Source organism: Panthera tigris, chromosome B4 (genome assembly GCF_018350195.1).
Source record: "Panthera tigris isolate Pti1 chromosome B4, P.tigris_Pti1_mat1.1, whole genome shotgun sequence".
Classification (NCBI taxonomy): Eukaryota; Metazoa; Chordata; class Mammalia; order Carnivora; family Felidae; genus Panthera; species Panthera tigris.
Genome location: NC_056666.1, coordinates 119274635 through 119289065, shown reverse-complemented (window position 1 = coordinate 119289065; position 14431 = coordinate 119274635). Strand labels below are relative to the sequence as shown.

Genomic DNA, 14431 nt, shown 5'->3' with positions numbered 1-14431 from the left:
TTTCATTTTCTGGTACAAAAAAAAAAGGGAGAGAGACTTCCTTACAAATGGGGATTTCTGTTATAAATTTAAATGTCTATTACAAAAGGGTAACTTTTAGTCCATTTTCAGAGCTTTTCCAACATCTACTCTTTCTTGAAAGTAATCAGCCTAAAATCATCCTTATGCCAAAGAGACATATTTTGGGGTGGTATATTCTGCTCCCCTTCACAAGTTTAGATCACATTCTGGGCATTATATTTTACTTTTCACTGTAATGTTTGTGTTGTATCATGTCTATTTTGTATGTTTGTGGGGGGTAGCTATTATAGTTCTAAACTATTCAGACTTCCTCCAATTTTTCTCATTTGTTACTTACATTTAAAGTCTGGCTTCATGAAATACTTAAATTTAGCTCTTTGTGTTACATTTGTTCTTACTACCAGTGATTTGTTATATATGAGAAACAACTTTAGAATTTATTGTAATTGCATATGTATATATGCATGTGTTTGTATATCTGTCTAGGATTTCATTAAGTGAATTTAATAGATTTATTTGCTTCAATTTAATTGCTTCATAAATGCTTCCAGGTAAAAGTGCATTTTTTTGTTTAGAGTTACTGTTTTTGATTGTTTGATACAAAATTCAATATAATGTGTACCAAAAATTGTTAATTGTTCCTGAAGTTGGATATTACAGTTCAGAATTTTTGCTTTGAAAATTTGTTGGGGATTGGGTACAAAATACTATAGGTAGGGTATGTTGAGTATGAATTGATATTGGATCAGTAGTGGAACTTGTCTCATGAATGAATTTCCTTCTTGAAACCATTTTTAAAGAAAAAAAATTTATCGATTGATTTTGTGAGAGAATGCATGTATATACGTGTGTGGGAGGGGCAGAGAGAGGGAGAGAGAGTACCAAGTAGGCTCTGTGCTGTCGGTACAAGTTCAGTGCAGGGCTCAATTCCATGAACTGTGAGATCATGACCTGAGCCAAAATCAAGAGTTGGTTGTTTAACCAACTGAGCCCCCCAGGCACCTCTTGAAATCATTTTTTTAAGCTTGGAAGGGAGAGATGAAGGAGTGCAGAAGTATGAATAACACATATTCATAATATGTTGTATCAATGGCTGAAAAATTATTAAACTTTCCCCCCCTTTCCTGCTGTCTGCTTTGTCTTTTACATGCATTTTCAATTTATTATTTCCACTCTTTGCAGGAATGATGTATAAATTCTCTAAAAGTCTGTTGGTAGCATGATTTTTTTTTTTGTAAATAAGGAGTTTGCTTATCCTCAGCTTTTCCTTCACACTAACTCTCAGGTATGGGCTATTTGGGAAAAAACCCTTTTAAAAAAAATAGGAAGAGGTGTTTTTATTTTTACTTTATTTTTTTATTATTATTTTTATTTATTTATTTTTTTTTGAGAGAGAGAGAGAGAGATAGAGAGTGAGCAGGGGAGGGGCAGAGAGAGGGAGACACAGAATCGGAAGCAGGCTCCAGACTCTGAGTGCTCAGCACAGAGCCCGACGCGGGGCCTGAACCCACGAACCATGAGATCATGACCTGAGCCGAAACCAAGAGTTGGATGCTTAACCAACTAAGCCACCCAGGTGCCCCGGAAGAGGTATTTTTAAAAAAGTGTTTTACTTGTTTCATTCAGTTATGAAATTAGATAAATGTTTCCCAAATGAATTCTATTAAGGACTTTCATTGGTTAGTTAGTGCTCTGTTTGTGTATGTGGTGTTGGTGGTTTTCCAGGTAAGTAAAATAGCCAAATGTTGAATAGGCTAACACTTAAACCCAATTTTATGTCTCTTACTCTCAATTGCCAACCAGCAACTGGTATACTTTCATCGTTACCTGTTTAATGAAATCTGTGTGGTTAGCATATTTTCTTTTCTGTTTTTTTTCCTCTTCTAGGGACATAGTTCTCAAACTACTTCAGTATGAGGCATCAACAAATGTAGCAGACAACAAAGGCTATTTTCCCATTCACCTGGCTGCCTGGAAAGGAGATGTAGAAATTGTGAAGATTCTTATTCATCACGGACCATCACATTCTAGAGTCAATGAACAGGTGCACTTGTCAAATGTTTGTTCATGCTATTGTTTTTTTAGTTTTGCAAAGTAAGGTAACAATGAAGAATTGATAATTTTTGTCTTTACTCTGCCAAAGATCTTTTCACTGCTAAATTTCCTAAAGGAGAAATTGTAAAGTTCCTTTGCACTTGTATTAGTTACATTGGCACTAAGTTGGGCATTTATAAAGATATTTGTTAATAAGAGAATCCCACATAAAGGAAATAATTGTCATATTTTTGATTGCCTTATGTAAGCATTCATTTTGTAGTTTTTGAATAAGATAGAACAGAATTCACATTTGTAATATGAATTAGAGCTTTTCTTTTTCTTTTTCTTTTTCTTTTTCTTTTTCTTTTTCTTTTTCTTTTTCTTTTTCTTTTCTTTTTTGAGAGAGAGAGAGAGAGTGTGTGTGCACCATCAGGGGGGTGGGCAGAGGGAGAGGGAGAGAGAGAATCTTCGGTAGGCTCCACACCCAGCATAGAGTCCAACAGGGGGCTCCATCTTGTGACAGTGAGATCATGACCAGAGCTGAAATCCAGAGTCAGTACTTAACCGGCTGAGCCACCTAAGCACTCCGAATTAGAGATTTTATTAATAAAATTTTAAATGCTAAAACATTGATGATGGATTCATTGCAAAATGCTTCCCGTGTATGTAGCACTTTCACAGTAAATAGAATTTTGTGAATCAAAATGCAAAATACAGTATATACAGTTGGTAGTCATAACCGTAAATATTTAAAAAAATTTTTTTAATGTTTTAATTTATTTTTGAGATAGAGACAGAGCATGAGCAGGGGAGGGGCAGAGAGAGAGGGAGACACAGAATCTGAAGCAGGCTCCAGGCTCTGAGCTGTCAGCACAGAGCCTGATGCGGGGCTCGAACTCACAGACTGTGTGAGATCATGACCTGAACTGAAGTCGGACACTTAACCAACTGAGCCACCCAGGGGCCCCACAACTGTAAATATTTTTAAGTTAAAAATTTCCTTTACGTATGCTCAGAGTGAGTTGAATAAAACCCAGCAGCAATATAATGACAGAGAAAGTAAAAATATTTGCAAGTGCATAATATCCATATTACACATAACTGACATATTAAGAAAGGAATGCCGGTCTCTCTATTCTAAATAAATAAGACCCACAGATTCCAGAAAGTAAAATATGGTCCCCTAATACAGTATGATAACAAACATCTTGAGCTCTGCATGCCCCCTACTGTTCCCATTTTGTAAAACTATATTTGAAAACCAGCATGCAGTCCAACAATTGAATTACAACCATGGCATTAAGCTGCAGGTTGGCAGTTGTCCAACATCAATGCAAGTAGGTTACTCTAGGGCAAGCACATCTAATAAAGTGCAATTAGCATACTGTTCAAATGCATACAGACTTTGCAAGCCTTTGACTGAAATTCAGACTAAAGAATGAAAAGTAACCATAGCTCTAACTATAAACACCAAAGGGAAGAAAAATACATTTTTCCCCCAGAAAAATGCACTTGTAGAAAGTTCCTGTAGGTAGGGAAGATGTTTTATTAATTGGAAAAGTGTATTACTAATATTCATCACAAAATTTCTATGCTTATAGGTTATAGAATGCAGAATATTTTTTATGCAAATATACTCATAAATTCAATATTTAAAAAATGAGAGATATGTCTATCTTTATCAGCATATCATGCTGAAGGGAAATTTTTGGGAATGCTGTTATGTTTGTCAGAAAATCAAAAGTGAAAAGATCATTTGTGGGATGAGCCATCTGGTGGTTATTCTTAAAACTGTCTGAATGCCCCAAAGTGAACCTGAAATAATAAGATGCAAAAACCATCCAAGGTTAAAAAAGAGGATGCTAGTTTTTACAAGCAAAATATTTTTTAAATGACATGAAAATAAAAAAATACACTTAGAATTAATTTATATTTGAAAGTTGTTTTGTCTTGTGTTTTCTACGGGAAACAAATTGAAAATTTCTTGTGATTTTTAATACCTTGTTTTAATATTTGTTTGTTTTTTATATGGTACTCCTTTAGCACTGGTCTATTTCTGTCATTCAGTGTCATTTCTCCTAAAAGTTTCTGATGTGGGAATTCTGTTTTCATAGCAACTTTTCATTTTAGGTTTATTTATTTTCCCCCTCTGAATAGGACAGAAATATACTAGTTACTTATAAACCTTTATGTATTTAAGCAATAGAGGGAAAGAATAAAAATGGTAATTAACATATATTGAGACATAAGATAGCCAGGTTATGCTAAGCACTTTCACCTATAATATGTTATTGAGTTAATTCTCACAACCTCTGAAGTGATATTATTACTCCCATTTTATAGGTGAGAAATCAGGCTCAGTAAAGTTACATAACTCATCTAAGGGCACACATTACTGAATTACTAACAGTCAGACTTGGACTCTAATTCCAGAGCCCTCCACAATAGCACATTGGTATTGTCATTGTAAATCCGTTGCTTATGGAGTATTTACTATATGCCAGGTGATGTGCAAAGTACTTCATCTATGTTATCTTACTAAGCTCTACTGTAGCCTGATGAAGTAGGGATTAAATATTGTTCTTATTTTATATGTGGGAAGCTACCTTGGAGAGATTAAATAACTTGCCCATGATATCACATCTACTAAGAAATGCAGTTGTCATTAGTTTTTTTTTTTTTTGATAATTTTTTAAATGTTTATTTATTTTAGAGAGAGAGAGAATGAGAGGGGGGGAAGGGGGGTGAGAGAGAGAGTGAGCATGAGCAGGGGAGGGACAGAGAGAGGTGGGGACACAGAATCTGAAGAGGCTCTAGGCTCTGAGCTGTCAGCACAGAGCCCAGTGCGGGCTCAGACTCAAGAGCTGTGAGATCATGACTTGAACTGAAGTCGGAGCTTGACCCACAGAGCCACCTAAGCACCCCAAGAGAAGGCAGGTTTTTCCGATGCAAAGCTCAAGCTCTTAACCAATAATACTCCGTATTATTATAGTAAATTATGTGTAATTGTCAGGGCTTCATTCTGATTTCTGAAAGTAGTCTTTGGTTTCTAATACACCTTTCTTTAAAAATAACTCTGTCTTATATATTGATATTTAAAGTTTACAAAGCATTTTCCTAAGGTTTATAGAGAGGATAATATTCTAATTTTACAGATAAGATAGGTTCAGAGAGATTGAGTGGTTTACTATTGCTTGTAAGTGTGGGTTATTAGCACTTCAACCTAGGTCTCCATTTTATACTGCTCTAAAATTAGTGGTCAGTTTAGGGCAACATAATTTTGAAAACAAAGTAGACCTTGCCCCGATTATCATTTTGATAATTGATACATCCTTCCCATCTTTTGTCAGCTGATTTATTATTTCCTTTTTTCTGATGTCATGCATGTTTACAATTTATATCTCTCTGTATATTCATCTCTTCCCCCCCCTTTTACCTCTTTCCTCCTTTTTTCCTTTAACATTAGGGCAAAAACACGAAGAGCCTAGCTCATAAGTATATTCTCTTGCCATTTACCAAAATTCAAACCTAACTAGTGTTAGTTTCCATTGGTTTTACTTTCCAAAGCAAGATATTTTGGAAAATAGCTTTTGTTAGCTGTTTTTTTCCTACCACCCATTGTCTAGAAGTGTCCTATAGTTTTGGAGAACACCCATTTGGTTAAAAAAAAAAAAAAAAAAAGAAGAAGAAGAAGAAGTAGGGATTAACTGTTCAAGAATGTTCGTTGTAGATCTACTAGCAGTTATCAATCAGTTCTTCTTCAGAGTCTGTTTATTTGAAATTAGATTCTTTTAGATCACTTGTTAGTATGGATACAAGTATACAATCATGCCTCTTATAAAGATAACACAGTTGTGGTCTTTCTCATGTGACAATACAAGTATGTATTGATCATGGATGAATTCTATGAGTATTTTCTTCTGAGTAAGTCTGGCATGGTTGAAATAATTTTTTTTTACTTCTGAACAATGATAATTGGTGTTAATAGACAAAGTTTCAATTTTGCACTTATAATATCCTATGCTAAGGCCTCTGCAAAAGTAGAGAGGTCTTTGAGGAATGATTATTTCATAATTGCCATTTCTTTTTCTCAAAGAGGTGCTGTTTTGAAAATTGAATTTCTTTCCAACCAAGCGCAAATTTTATTTGGTCAGAAGGCATATTTCTAGATCATATTTTTATGGTGTAGAGTAGTAAAATTGATTTTCTTATCAGGCTTCTACAACTTAGCCAGATAAACAGGGAATGTAGACCTGTATCTGGTCAGTCTCTATGAGGAAGTAGACTGTAGCAATACATTCAAACTAAGAACGGGAATGACTGCCTCCAAAATGATGGAAGAAATAATGCCTCCAGCTGGATTCCCCATCCATCAGATCTTAACTTTTTGGTGACTGCCTCCAGGGAGTAGGTTTTTTTCTGGGCCTTATTCTTTGGTCTTCAAATGCCCTCTTCTGATACTTTTATTTGGAAGGTAAGTAGTAAGAAGCCTTTTGTAGTGCTCATTTAAAAATTTTTTTGCTACTCTGTCTTTAAGTTTTCAAATCCTTCCTCTGCTTTCAACTCTTTATTCTCAGCTTATCTGCATTCATCGGCCAGAGCAAGTCTGAGTTACTTTTAGGGACATTAAGATTTGTTCCGGTTTGAACCCTACTTACTCTTTTATTCATATGGTCAGAGCATATATCTAAGTATTTATTTCCTATTACAACTCAGGGTTCTTTTCAGCAAAATCTATAGAAATTCTGCTTTCAGATCACTAATTTCCTTTCTTCTTTGACAATATAACAATACTTGGCAGGCAGTGTGGTGTAGGAGAAATGAACCAATGTATATACGCATTCAGCAAATGACAGTAGTAATAGTTGTTATTGTGGAAGATGGTTTTAAGAGCACTGACTTTGGGTCTAGGCTACCTATGTTCAGATCCTGGCCCCAACACTAAAAGGCTGTATATTTGAGGGCAAGTTATTTAACTACTCAGTGCCTCAGTTCCTCATATATAAAATGGCAATAATGATAATATTCGTATCTATCTCACAGTGAGGTAAACGTAAATGTAACTTGTAAATGAGTAAACATCTATGGAATGCAACTGTGCCTGGTACATAGTGTTAGTTATGATGATGACTCTGATGATGGCAGCCCCTTTCTCAAACCTTCATTCAGGATCATTGCATTTTTGCTATTAAAATTTCTTGTTTACATTTTTCCTGACTAACGCTTCTACCTCCTGACATAGTCATATACCATCTATCTACACCATTTGCCTAAATGTACTAAAACATCCATCTACCTTATGAGTGGTTTAGTAAATTTTAATTCCAGCATAGTTAATATACTGTGTTATATTTGTTTCAGGTGTACATTATAGTGATTCAGTAACTCAATTTATTACTCAGTGCTCATCTAGATAAGTGTACTCTTTTTTTTTTAAATAGTTTTTTTAAGTTTATTTTTGAGAGAGGCAGAGACAGCATGAATGGGGGAGGGGCAGAGAGAGAGGGAGAGAGAGAATCCTAAGCAGGCTCCGCACTGCCAGCACAGAACCCAATGCTGGGCTTGAACCCACGAAGCCTTGAAATCATGACCTGAGCCAAAACCAAAGGTTGGACACTTAACCCACTGAGCCACCCAGGCACCCCAAGATAAGTGTACTCTTAATCCCCTTCACCTATTTCACCCATCCCTCTACCCCGCTCCCCTCTCATAACCATCTGTTTGTTCTCTATAGTTAAGAGTCTGTTTTTTGGTTTGCTTCTTTTTTTTTCTCCTTTGTTCATTTGTTTCTTAAATTCCACATATGAGTAAAATCACATGGTGTTTGTCTTTCTTTGTCTTATTTCACTTAGCATTATATGCTCTAGATCTATCCAGGTACACTTTTTATCTTGCTAAACTTCTAGGAAAATCTTCTTGATTTTCCATTGGAACCTTATTAGGTGTATATGTAATACTATGATACTTCTTGTAGATTGTCTGGCAATGGGTCTCAGTCTGTCTCTCAATCCATAATTACATTTCAGAATGATGCTGTTTAATCTGAGGGCCAGTATGTCTTCATTCTCTTTGCTAAAGGAGCAATAATTTGTACTTACATGGAAAATGAAATGAAACTTAATTTGGGAAATCATTCCGTAACTCTTTCATTATCAAGAATTTACCATTTCAAGTGCCTTTTGGAAAGCCAGTCTGTTAAAAGTATGTTATAATTCTTATTACTCTCTCTCATTAACAAATGTCATGGAAGTATGATGCATACCACAGATAACACTGACCATCTGGGCCCAGCAGGGCCACTGACTAACATGGCTAAATCATTTATCGCTCTTGAAAATTGAAATATATAATATAGGGAAAAATTTGACTTTTCCTCTTAAAATGATTAAAATTGTGATTTTTAAAAAAAATTTTTTTTAACATTTTATTTATTTTTGAGACAGAGAGAGACAGAGCATGAACAGGGGAGGGGCAGAGAGAGAGGGAGACACAGAATCGGAAGCAGGCTCCAGGCTCTGAGCCATCAGCCCAGAGCCCTACGCGGGGCTCGAACTCACGGACCACTAGATCATGACCTGAGCCGAAGTCGGACGCTTAACTGACTGAGCCACCCAGGCGCCCCAAAATTGTGATTTTTTAATGCAATAAATGATAGATCCTTTTTATCAGATATTCTATTAGGCATACTTATTAAAATAGATAAGTCATAAATTTACATTTTCAAAGTATCTTTGGTTTTAAATTACTGTTTAGATTTTGATAACTGAATTTCTGAAAATCCTAATCTTACATCTTTGTCTTAACAGAACAATGAAAATGAAACTGCGCTACACTGTGCAGCTCAGTATGGACACTCAGAAGTAGTTGCTGTTCTCCTAGAAGAGCTCACCGATCCTACCATCAGGAACAGTAAGCTAGAAACACCTTTGGACCTGGCAGCACTCTATGGACGACTTAGGGTGGTCAAAATGATCATCAGTGCACACCCTAACTTAATGAGCTGCAACACTAGAAAGCACACGCCACTACACCTTGCTGCTCGGAATGGTCACAAAGCAGTTGTTCAGGTGCTTTTGGAAGCAGGGATGGATGTGAGCTGTCAAGTGAGTCTCCTTTTAGCTTTGCATTGAAAGTAATGATGCTCTTGCTTTGCTTTGAGATGCAGATGTTAAAAGTTGTATGTACAAATCTTATCATTTTTAAAAATTAAATTGTCCAGAAATATTTTTGTAACTACTACATTCAGTACACTGTGCCACATACTGTTTGGAAATATGAAGAGATATAAGGAGTAATTTCTTTTTTTTTTTTTTTTTTATTTTTTTATTTATTTATTTTTTATTTTTTTATTTATTTTTATTTTTATTTTTTTTAATATATGAAATTTACTGTCAAATTGGTTTCCATACAACACCCAGTGCTCATCCCAAAAGGTGCCCTCCTCAATACCCATCACCCACCCTGCCCTCCCTCCCACCCTGCCCTCCCTCCCACCCCCCATCAACCCTCAGTTTGTTCTCAGTTTTTAACAGTCTCTAATGCTTTGGCTCTCTCCCACTCTAACCTCTTTTTTTTTTTTTTTTTTTTTTTTTCCTTCCCCTCCCCCATGGGTTTCTGTTATGTTTCTCAGGATCCACATAAGAGTGAAACCATATGGTATCTATCTTTCTCTGTATGGCTTATTTCACTTAGCATCACACTCTCCAGTTCCATCCATGTTGCTACAAAAGGCCATATTTCATTTTTTCTCATTGCCACGTAGTATTCCATTGTGTATATAAACCACAATTTCTTTATCCATTCATCAGTTGATGGACATTTAGGCTCTTTCCATAATTTGGCTATTGTTGAGAGTGCCGCTATAAACATTGGGGTACAGGTGCCCCTATGCATCAGTACTCCTGTATCCCTTGGATAAATTCCTAGCAGTGCTATTGCTGGGTCATAGGGTAGGTCTATTTTTAATTTTTTGAGGAACCTCCACACTGCTTTCCAGAGCGGCTGCACCAATTTGCATTCCCACCAACAGTGCAAGAGGGTTCCTGTTTCTCCACATCCTCTCCAGCATCTATAGTCTCCTGATTTCTTCATTTTGGCCACTCTGACTGGCGTGAGGTGGTATCTGAGTGTGGTTTTGATTTGTATTTCCCTGATAAGGAGCGACGTTGAACATCTTTTCATGTGCCTGTTGGCCATCCGGATGTCTTCTTTAGAGAAGTGTCTATTCATGTTTTCTGCCCATTTCTTCACTGGGTTATTTGTTTTTCGGGTGTGGAGTTTGATGAGCTCTTTATAGATTTTGGATACTAGCCCTTTGTCCGATGTGTCATTTGCAAATATCTTTTCCCATTCCGTTGGTTGCCTTTTAGTTTTGTTGGTTGTTTCCTTTGCTGTGCAGAAGCTTTTTATCTTCATAAGGTCCCAGTAATTCACTTTTGCTTTTAATTCCCTTGCCTTTGGGGATGTGCCGAGTAAGAGATTGCTACGGCTGAGGTCAGAGAGGTCTTTTCCTGCTTTCTTATAAGGAGTAATTTCTAACCTCATTCTAATTTTAGGGCTATAGGAGTGAAAAATTATTACTAGAAGGCAGTTGTGTGTGGTATCATTAGTAATTGTTTCCTTTTTTCCCCAGTGTCTAGCACATAGCCCGACACACACTAGGAATACAGTCAAAGTTGAGTGAATGAATGAATGAATCACTCAAAATTCAATTTAACATTTTTGAGTATGTATGTTGTGTTTAATATGTTGGCACATTTAGAATCCCTTTTTTCACAGCCCCCCTGTGAGATTGAGAACTATTAAGTAACAGTTAAGAGATGAGGAGTCAGATTCAAAGACTTAAGAAGCTTGCCTAAGGATGTATAGCTGATAAACCTAGAATATGAATTTATATTTACTGATTAAATTCCAGGCCTCAGTAGTGTGCTGTCTATACATGATTAATGAAGGAGTGATCACTCTGCCTAGGGCAATCAGAAAGAATTTTATTGGAGAGTTGTGATTTGAGCTTTGAAGCGTGGGTAACATTTGGATAGGTTTTATTTCTCCACAAGGAAAGAGCAACCTACTTTTTTTTTTTTTAAGGGCAACCTACTTTTATTATCTGTTTCAAGTTAACTCCAATTCCAAGGTTAGCTTCTTTTTTCTTTAGCCATTTTTTCATTTTACTACTGTTTTTTTTTTTTTTTTTTTTTTTTTTTTTTTTTTTTGTCTCCCAAGTCAGTGGCAGCATTTTTATCTTCCAGAGACCCTTTTGGTTCCTGTCAGATTGTGTCTTCTTCCCCTGTGTATTAGTATGCTATTGCTGTATAACAAAGTCTCTTGAAACTTAATGGCTTAACATAATAACTATTCATTTAGCTCATAATTCTGTGGTTGGTGATTTAGTCTGAGCCTTGGTAGGTAGCTCTGTTTTGGCTGGGTTCTCTCATGTGTCTGGGGTCAATTATAGGTCATTTGAGTAGCTCTGTTATAGGATGTTGCCTGGGGTAATAGTGAGGCTGCCTTGTGTCTTTCATGATCCAGCAGGCTGCCTTGAGCTTGTTCATGACAGGGAACATAACAGTAATATGGTTCTATGTGCATGCATGTGTACATATGAGAGAAGGGAGGAGGGAGGGAACAGGAGTATACAAGGTCTCTTGAGGTCTAGACTGGGAGCAAGCATACTTACTGTCTTTTCTGCAGTGTTTGATTGGCCAACAGTTCACAAAGGCAGCTGAGATTCAAGGGTTGGGAAAAGAGATTGTACCTCTCAATTACAAGAGGGTGTGAATTGTAAAAGGGGTGTGAATACCCAGAGGGAACAAATGCAGCCAGTTTTGTAACATTCCAAGTGGAATTAGTGTTCACAACTGTGGGGTTACTTTTCCTAGGAATTGTTTAGAGGTTGAATCTTGTGTCTCTGGGGGATTTTTCATTGAAGTTTTAAAAATCATAGGCCTTCCAATCCTACATTTAAGGCTGGCACCCTAAAACAGACTTTTAATGAGAGCTTTACCTGTATTATTTAGTTATTTAGATATTTATAAAACCTTTTTTAAAAGATGTTTATTTTTGAGAATGGGGGTAGGGGCAGAGAGAGAGGGGGCCAGGGGATCTGAAGCAGCCTCCATGCTGACATTAGAGAGCCCAATGCAGGACTCGATCTCATGAACTGTGAGATCATGACCTGGGCCAAAGTCGGATACTTAACTGACTGAGCCACTCAGGTGCCCTTATAAAATGTTTTCTTAATTTTTTAATTTATTCTACTTTAGCAGTCTTGAAAATCAGCACAAGAATTTTTGTAGCCTTCATATTAAAAAAAGCAACAACTTTCCCCTCAAAAGGGTATTGAAATGAGATACATATTTACTATTGTAAACATACTTTCTCTAGAAGTATGTAAACATACTTTCTCTAGAAGTATGTAAACATACTTTCTCTAGAAGTATGTTTAATGATAAGCTAGATATTTATTTTCTTTATGTTGAATTTCTTTAATCTAGAATTACTGCTTTGATAACACTTCTGGAATACTTTTAAATTTGGTGGCTCAGAGTACTTTATTAAATTTTTTTTTTTAACGTTTATTTTTATTTTTGAGACAGAGAGAGACAGAGCATGAACAGGGGAGGGGCAGAGAGAGAGGGAGACACAGAATCGGAAACAGGCTCCAGGCTCTGAGCTGTCAGCACAGAGCCCGACGTGGGGCTCGAACTCACGGACCGTGAGATCATGACCTGAGCCGAAGTCGGACGCTCAACCAACCGAGCCACCCAGGCGCCCCTAGTACTTTATAACCAAGGACTTTACGATGACTGAGATCAGTAACACACTTCATGTCCATGGCCAAAATGTTTTCATATTTTGTACTAGATGACATGGCCAGAAGAGAAAGAGTCTGGATTCAATTTTATATGTATATGGTACATCTTTTCTTATGCTAAATACTACTTAACTGTATTTTGTGCTTTTGGAGAATTAAAGATAAGTAAGATCTCTGCCCAAAACTTAGTGGAGGACACAAAAACTTGCAAGAATAACTCCTATACATGACATATTAAAATAAATAGTAGGGCAAAGTGCTAAGGACATAGCAGTGAAAAACTATGGATTGTAATATGGAGGACTTGAAGAGACACTGATAGAGTGATATTTGAAGAGGACCTTGAAGGTCTTTAGGATTTTGAATTTAGATATAACAGCTTGCAGATGTGCATTTTATGTGGTCAAAAGAGTGTTTTAAGATATTGAATTTGAATGCTTTTAGATGGGCTGTATACCTTCTAAGGTCCCAACCTTTCTCTACCATCATTGCCAGATTCGTTCCTTTAGATTTTCTACTTTGCTCATATAGCATTTGGGTTTGTTACTACACATATCAGGTGAAAGGGGCACAGTATGTTTAGACCACTATGAACTTAATCAGAAGCATCAAGGCTGATACCTGATGCTCACTCTATGATTTCATCTTGAAGGTTTTCTAGAAGTAGAGCTGACAGCATATTCTAAAATACATTTCGATGAATTGAATCTTTCAGCATTTAGTTAGCCTTAGTTGATGTTTTTTTGTTATTATTGCTTTGTTCATAGAAAACATGTTTTCTGTTTGTTTTATTGCCTTTTTTTGGGTCAGTGTTTAATTTTATTATGTGATTCAAATGAATTATCACCAAGTTTGCCCATAAGATTCACTGCAAAATGTTTTAATACCAAATTTGAAGTTGGTATTTTTTTATATCTCACTGTCTGAGAGTGAAGAATACCAGACAGTAACCTTGAACTGTTTGAATGACTTTAATATTCATTAAATTGCTCTATCTAACAAGTTGGAAGTTACCAGTATTAAAAATAATCCCATTTGGTAAATTACAGCAATACACTATTAGACTTTAATTACATTCAAGTCATTATGAATAATTCTTTAAAATTTAGAGATGGCTCTGGAAGATCTTGTCTTTTCCTTGTAATTACAAATGTTTTAAGATGCATAATTTGTGTTAGTATTTTCTGTAGAAGTTTTGGTTTCTGCTTCATTTATCTCTGAGCAGTTTTGAATTATAACACATATTTGAACTAGTGAGAAAAACAATTTAATTCCAGCTTAGGTGAATCTCAAATTATATTTATGTATAAACCCTTTAATCCTAAAGGATTTCTTAATAAAGAGAATCTGTCATATTAAGATATTAAGAAAATGAGTTTTAACTGGCAAGAGTCTCTTGAAATTAGTAATCATTTTTATGGATTTCAAACCTGATTTGAGTAAGTGGGTAGTAACTCCAAAGACTATGGACTCTTTTTATGCTAGTTCTTTAACTGTATTTCTTGTAAGCTTCTCTTATTAAAATTTAAAAAGTTAAGGACTAGCAAAATACTAAGTCAA

The 14431-nt window shown here is 35.9% G+C and overlaps 1 protein-coding gene across 9 annotated transcripts in view; it reads left to right on the top strand.

Annotated features, from left to right (window-relative positions):
* ANKS1B (ankyrin repeat and sterile alpha motif domain containing 1B) overlaps positions 1 to 14431 on the top strand; it is a 1065991-nt gene that overhangs the window by 166427 nt on the left and 885133 nt on the right. For all 9 annotated transcript variants that reach the window (XM_042992986.1, XM_042992985.1, XM_042992982.1 and 6 more), the window contains exons 3-4: positions 1909 to 2065; positions 8865 to 9161. In XM_042992986.1, coding sequence (XP_042848920.1) covers positions 1909 to 2065; positions 8865 to 9161 — 454 coding nt within the window. The remainder of the gene's footprint in view (positions 1 to 1908; positions 2066 to 8864; positions 9162 to 14431) is intronic.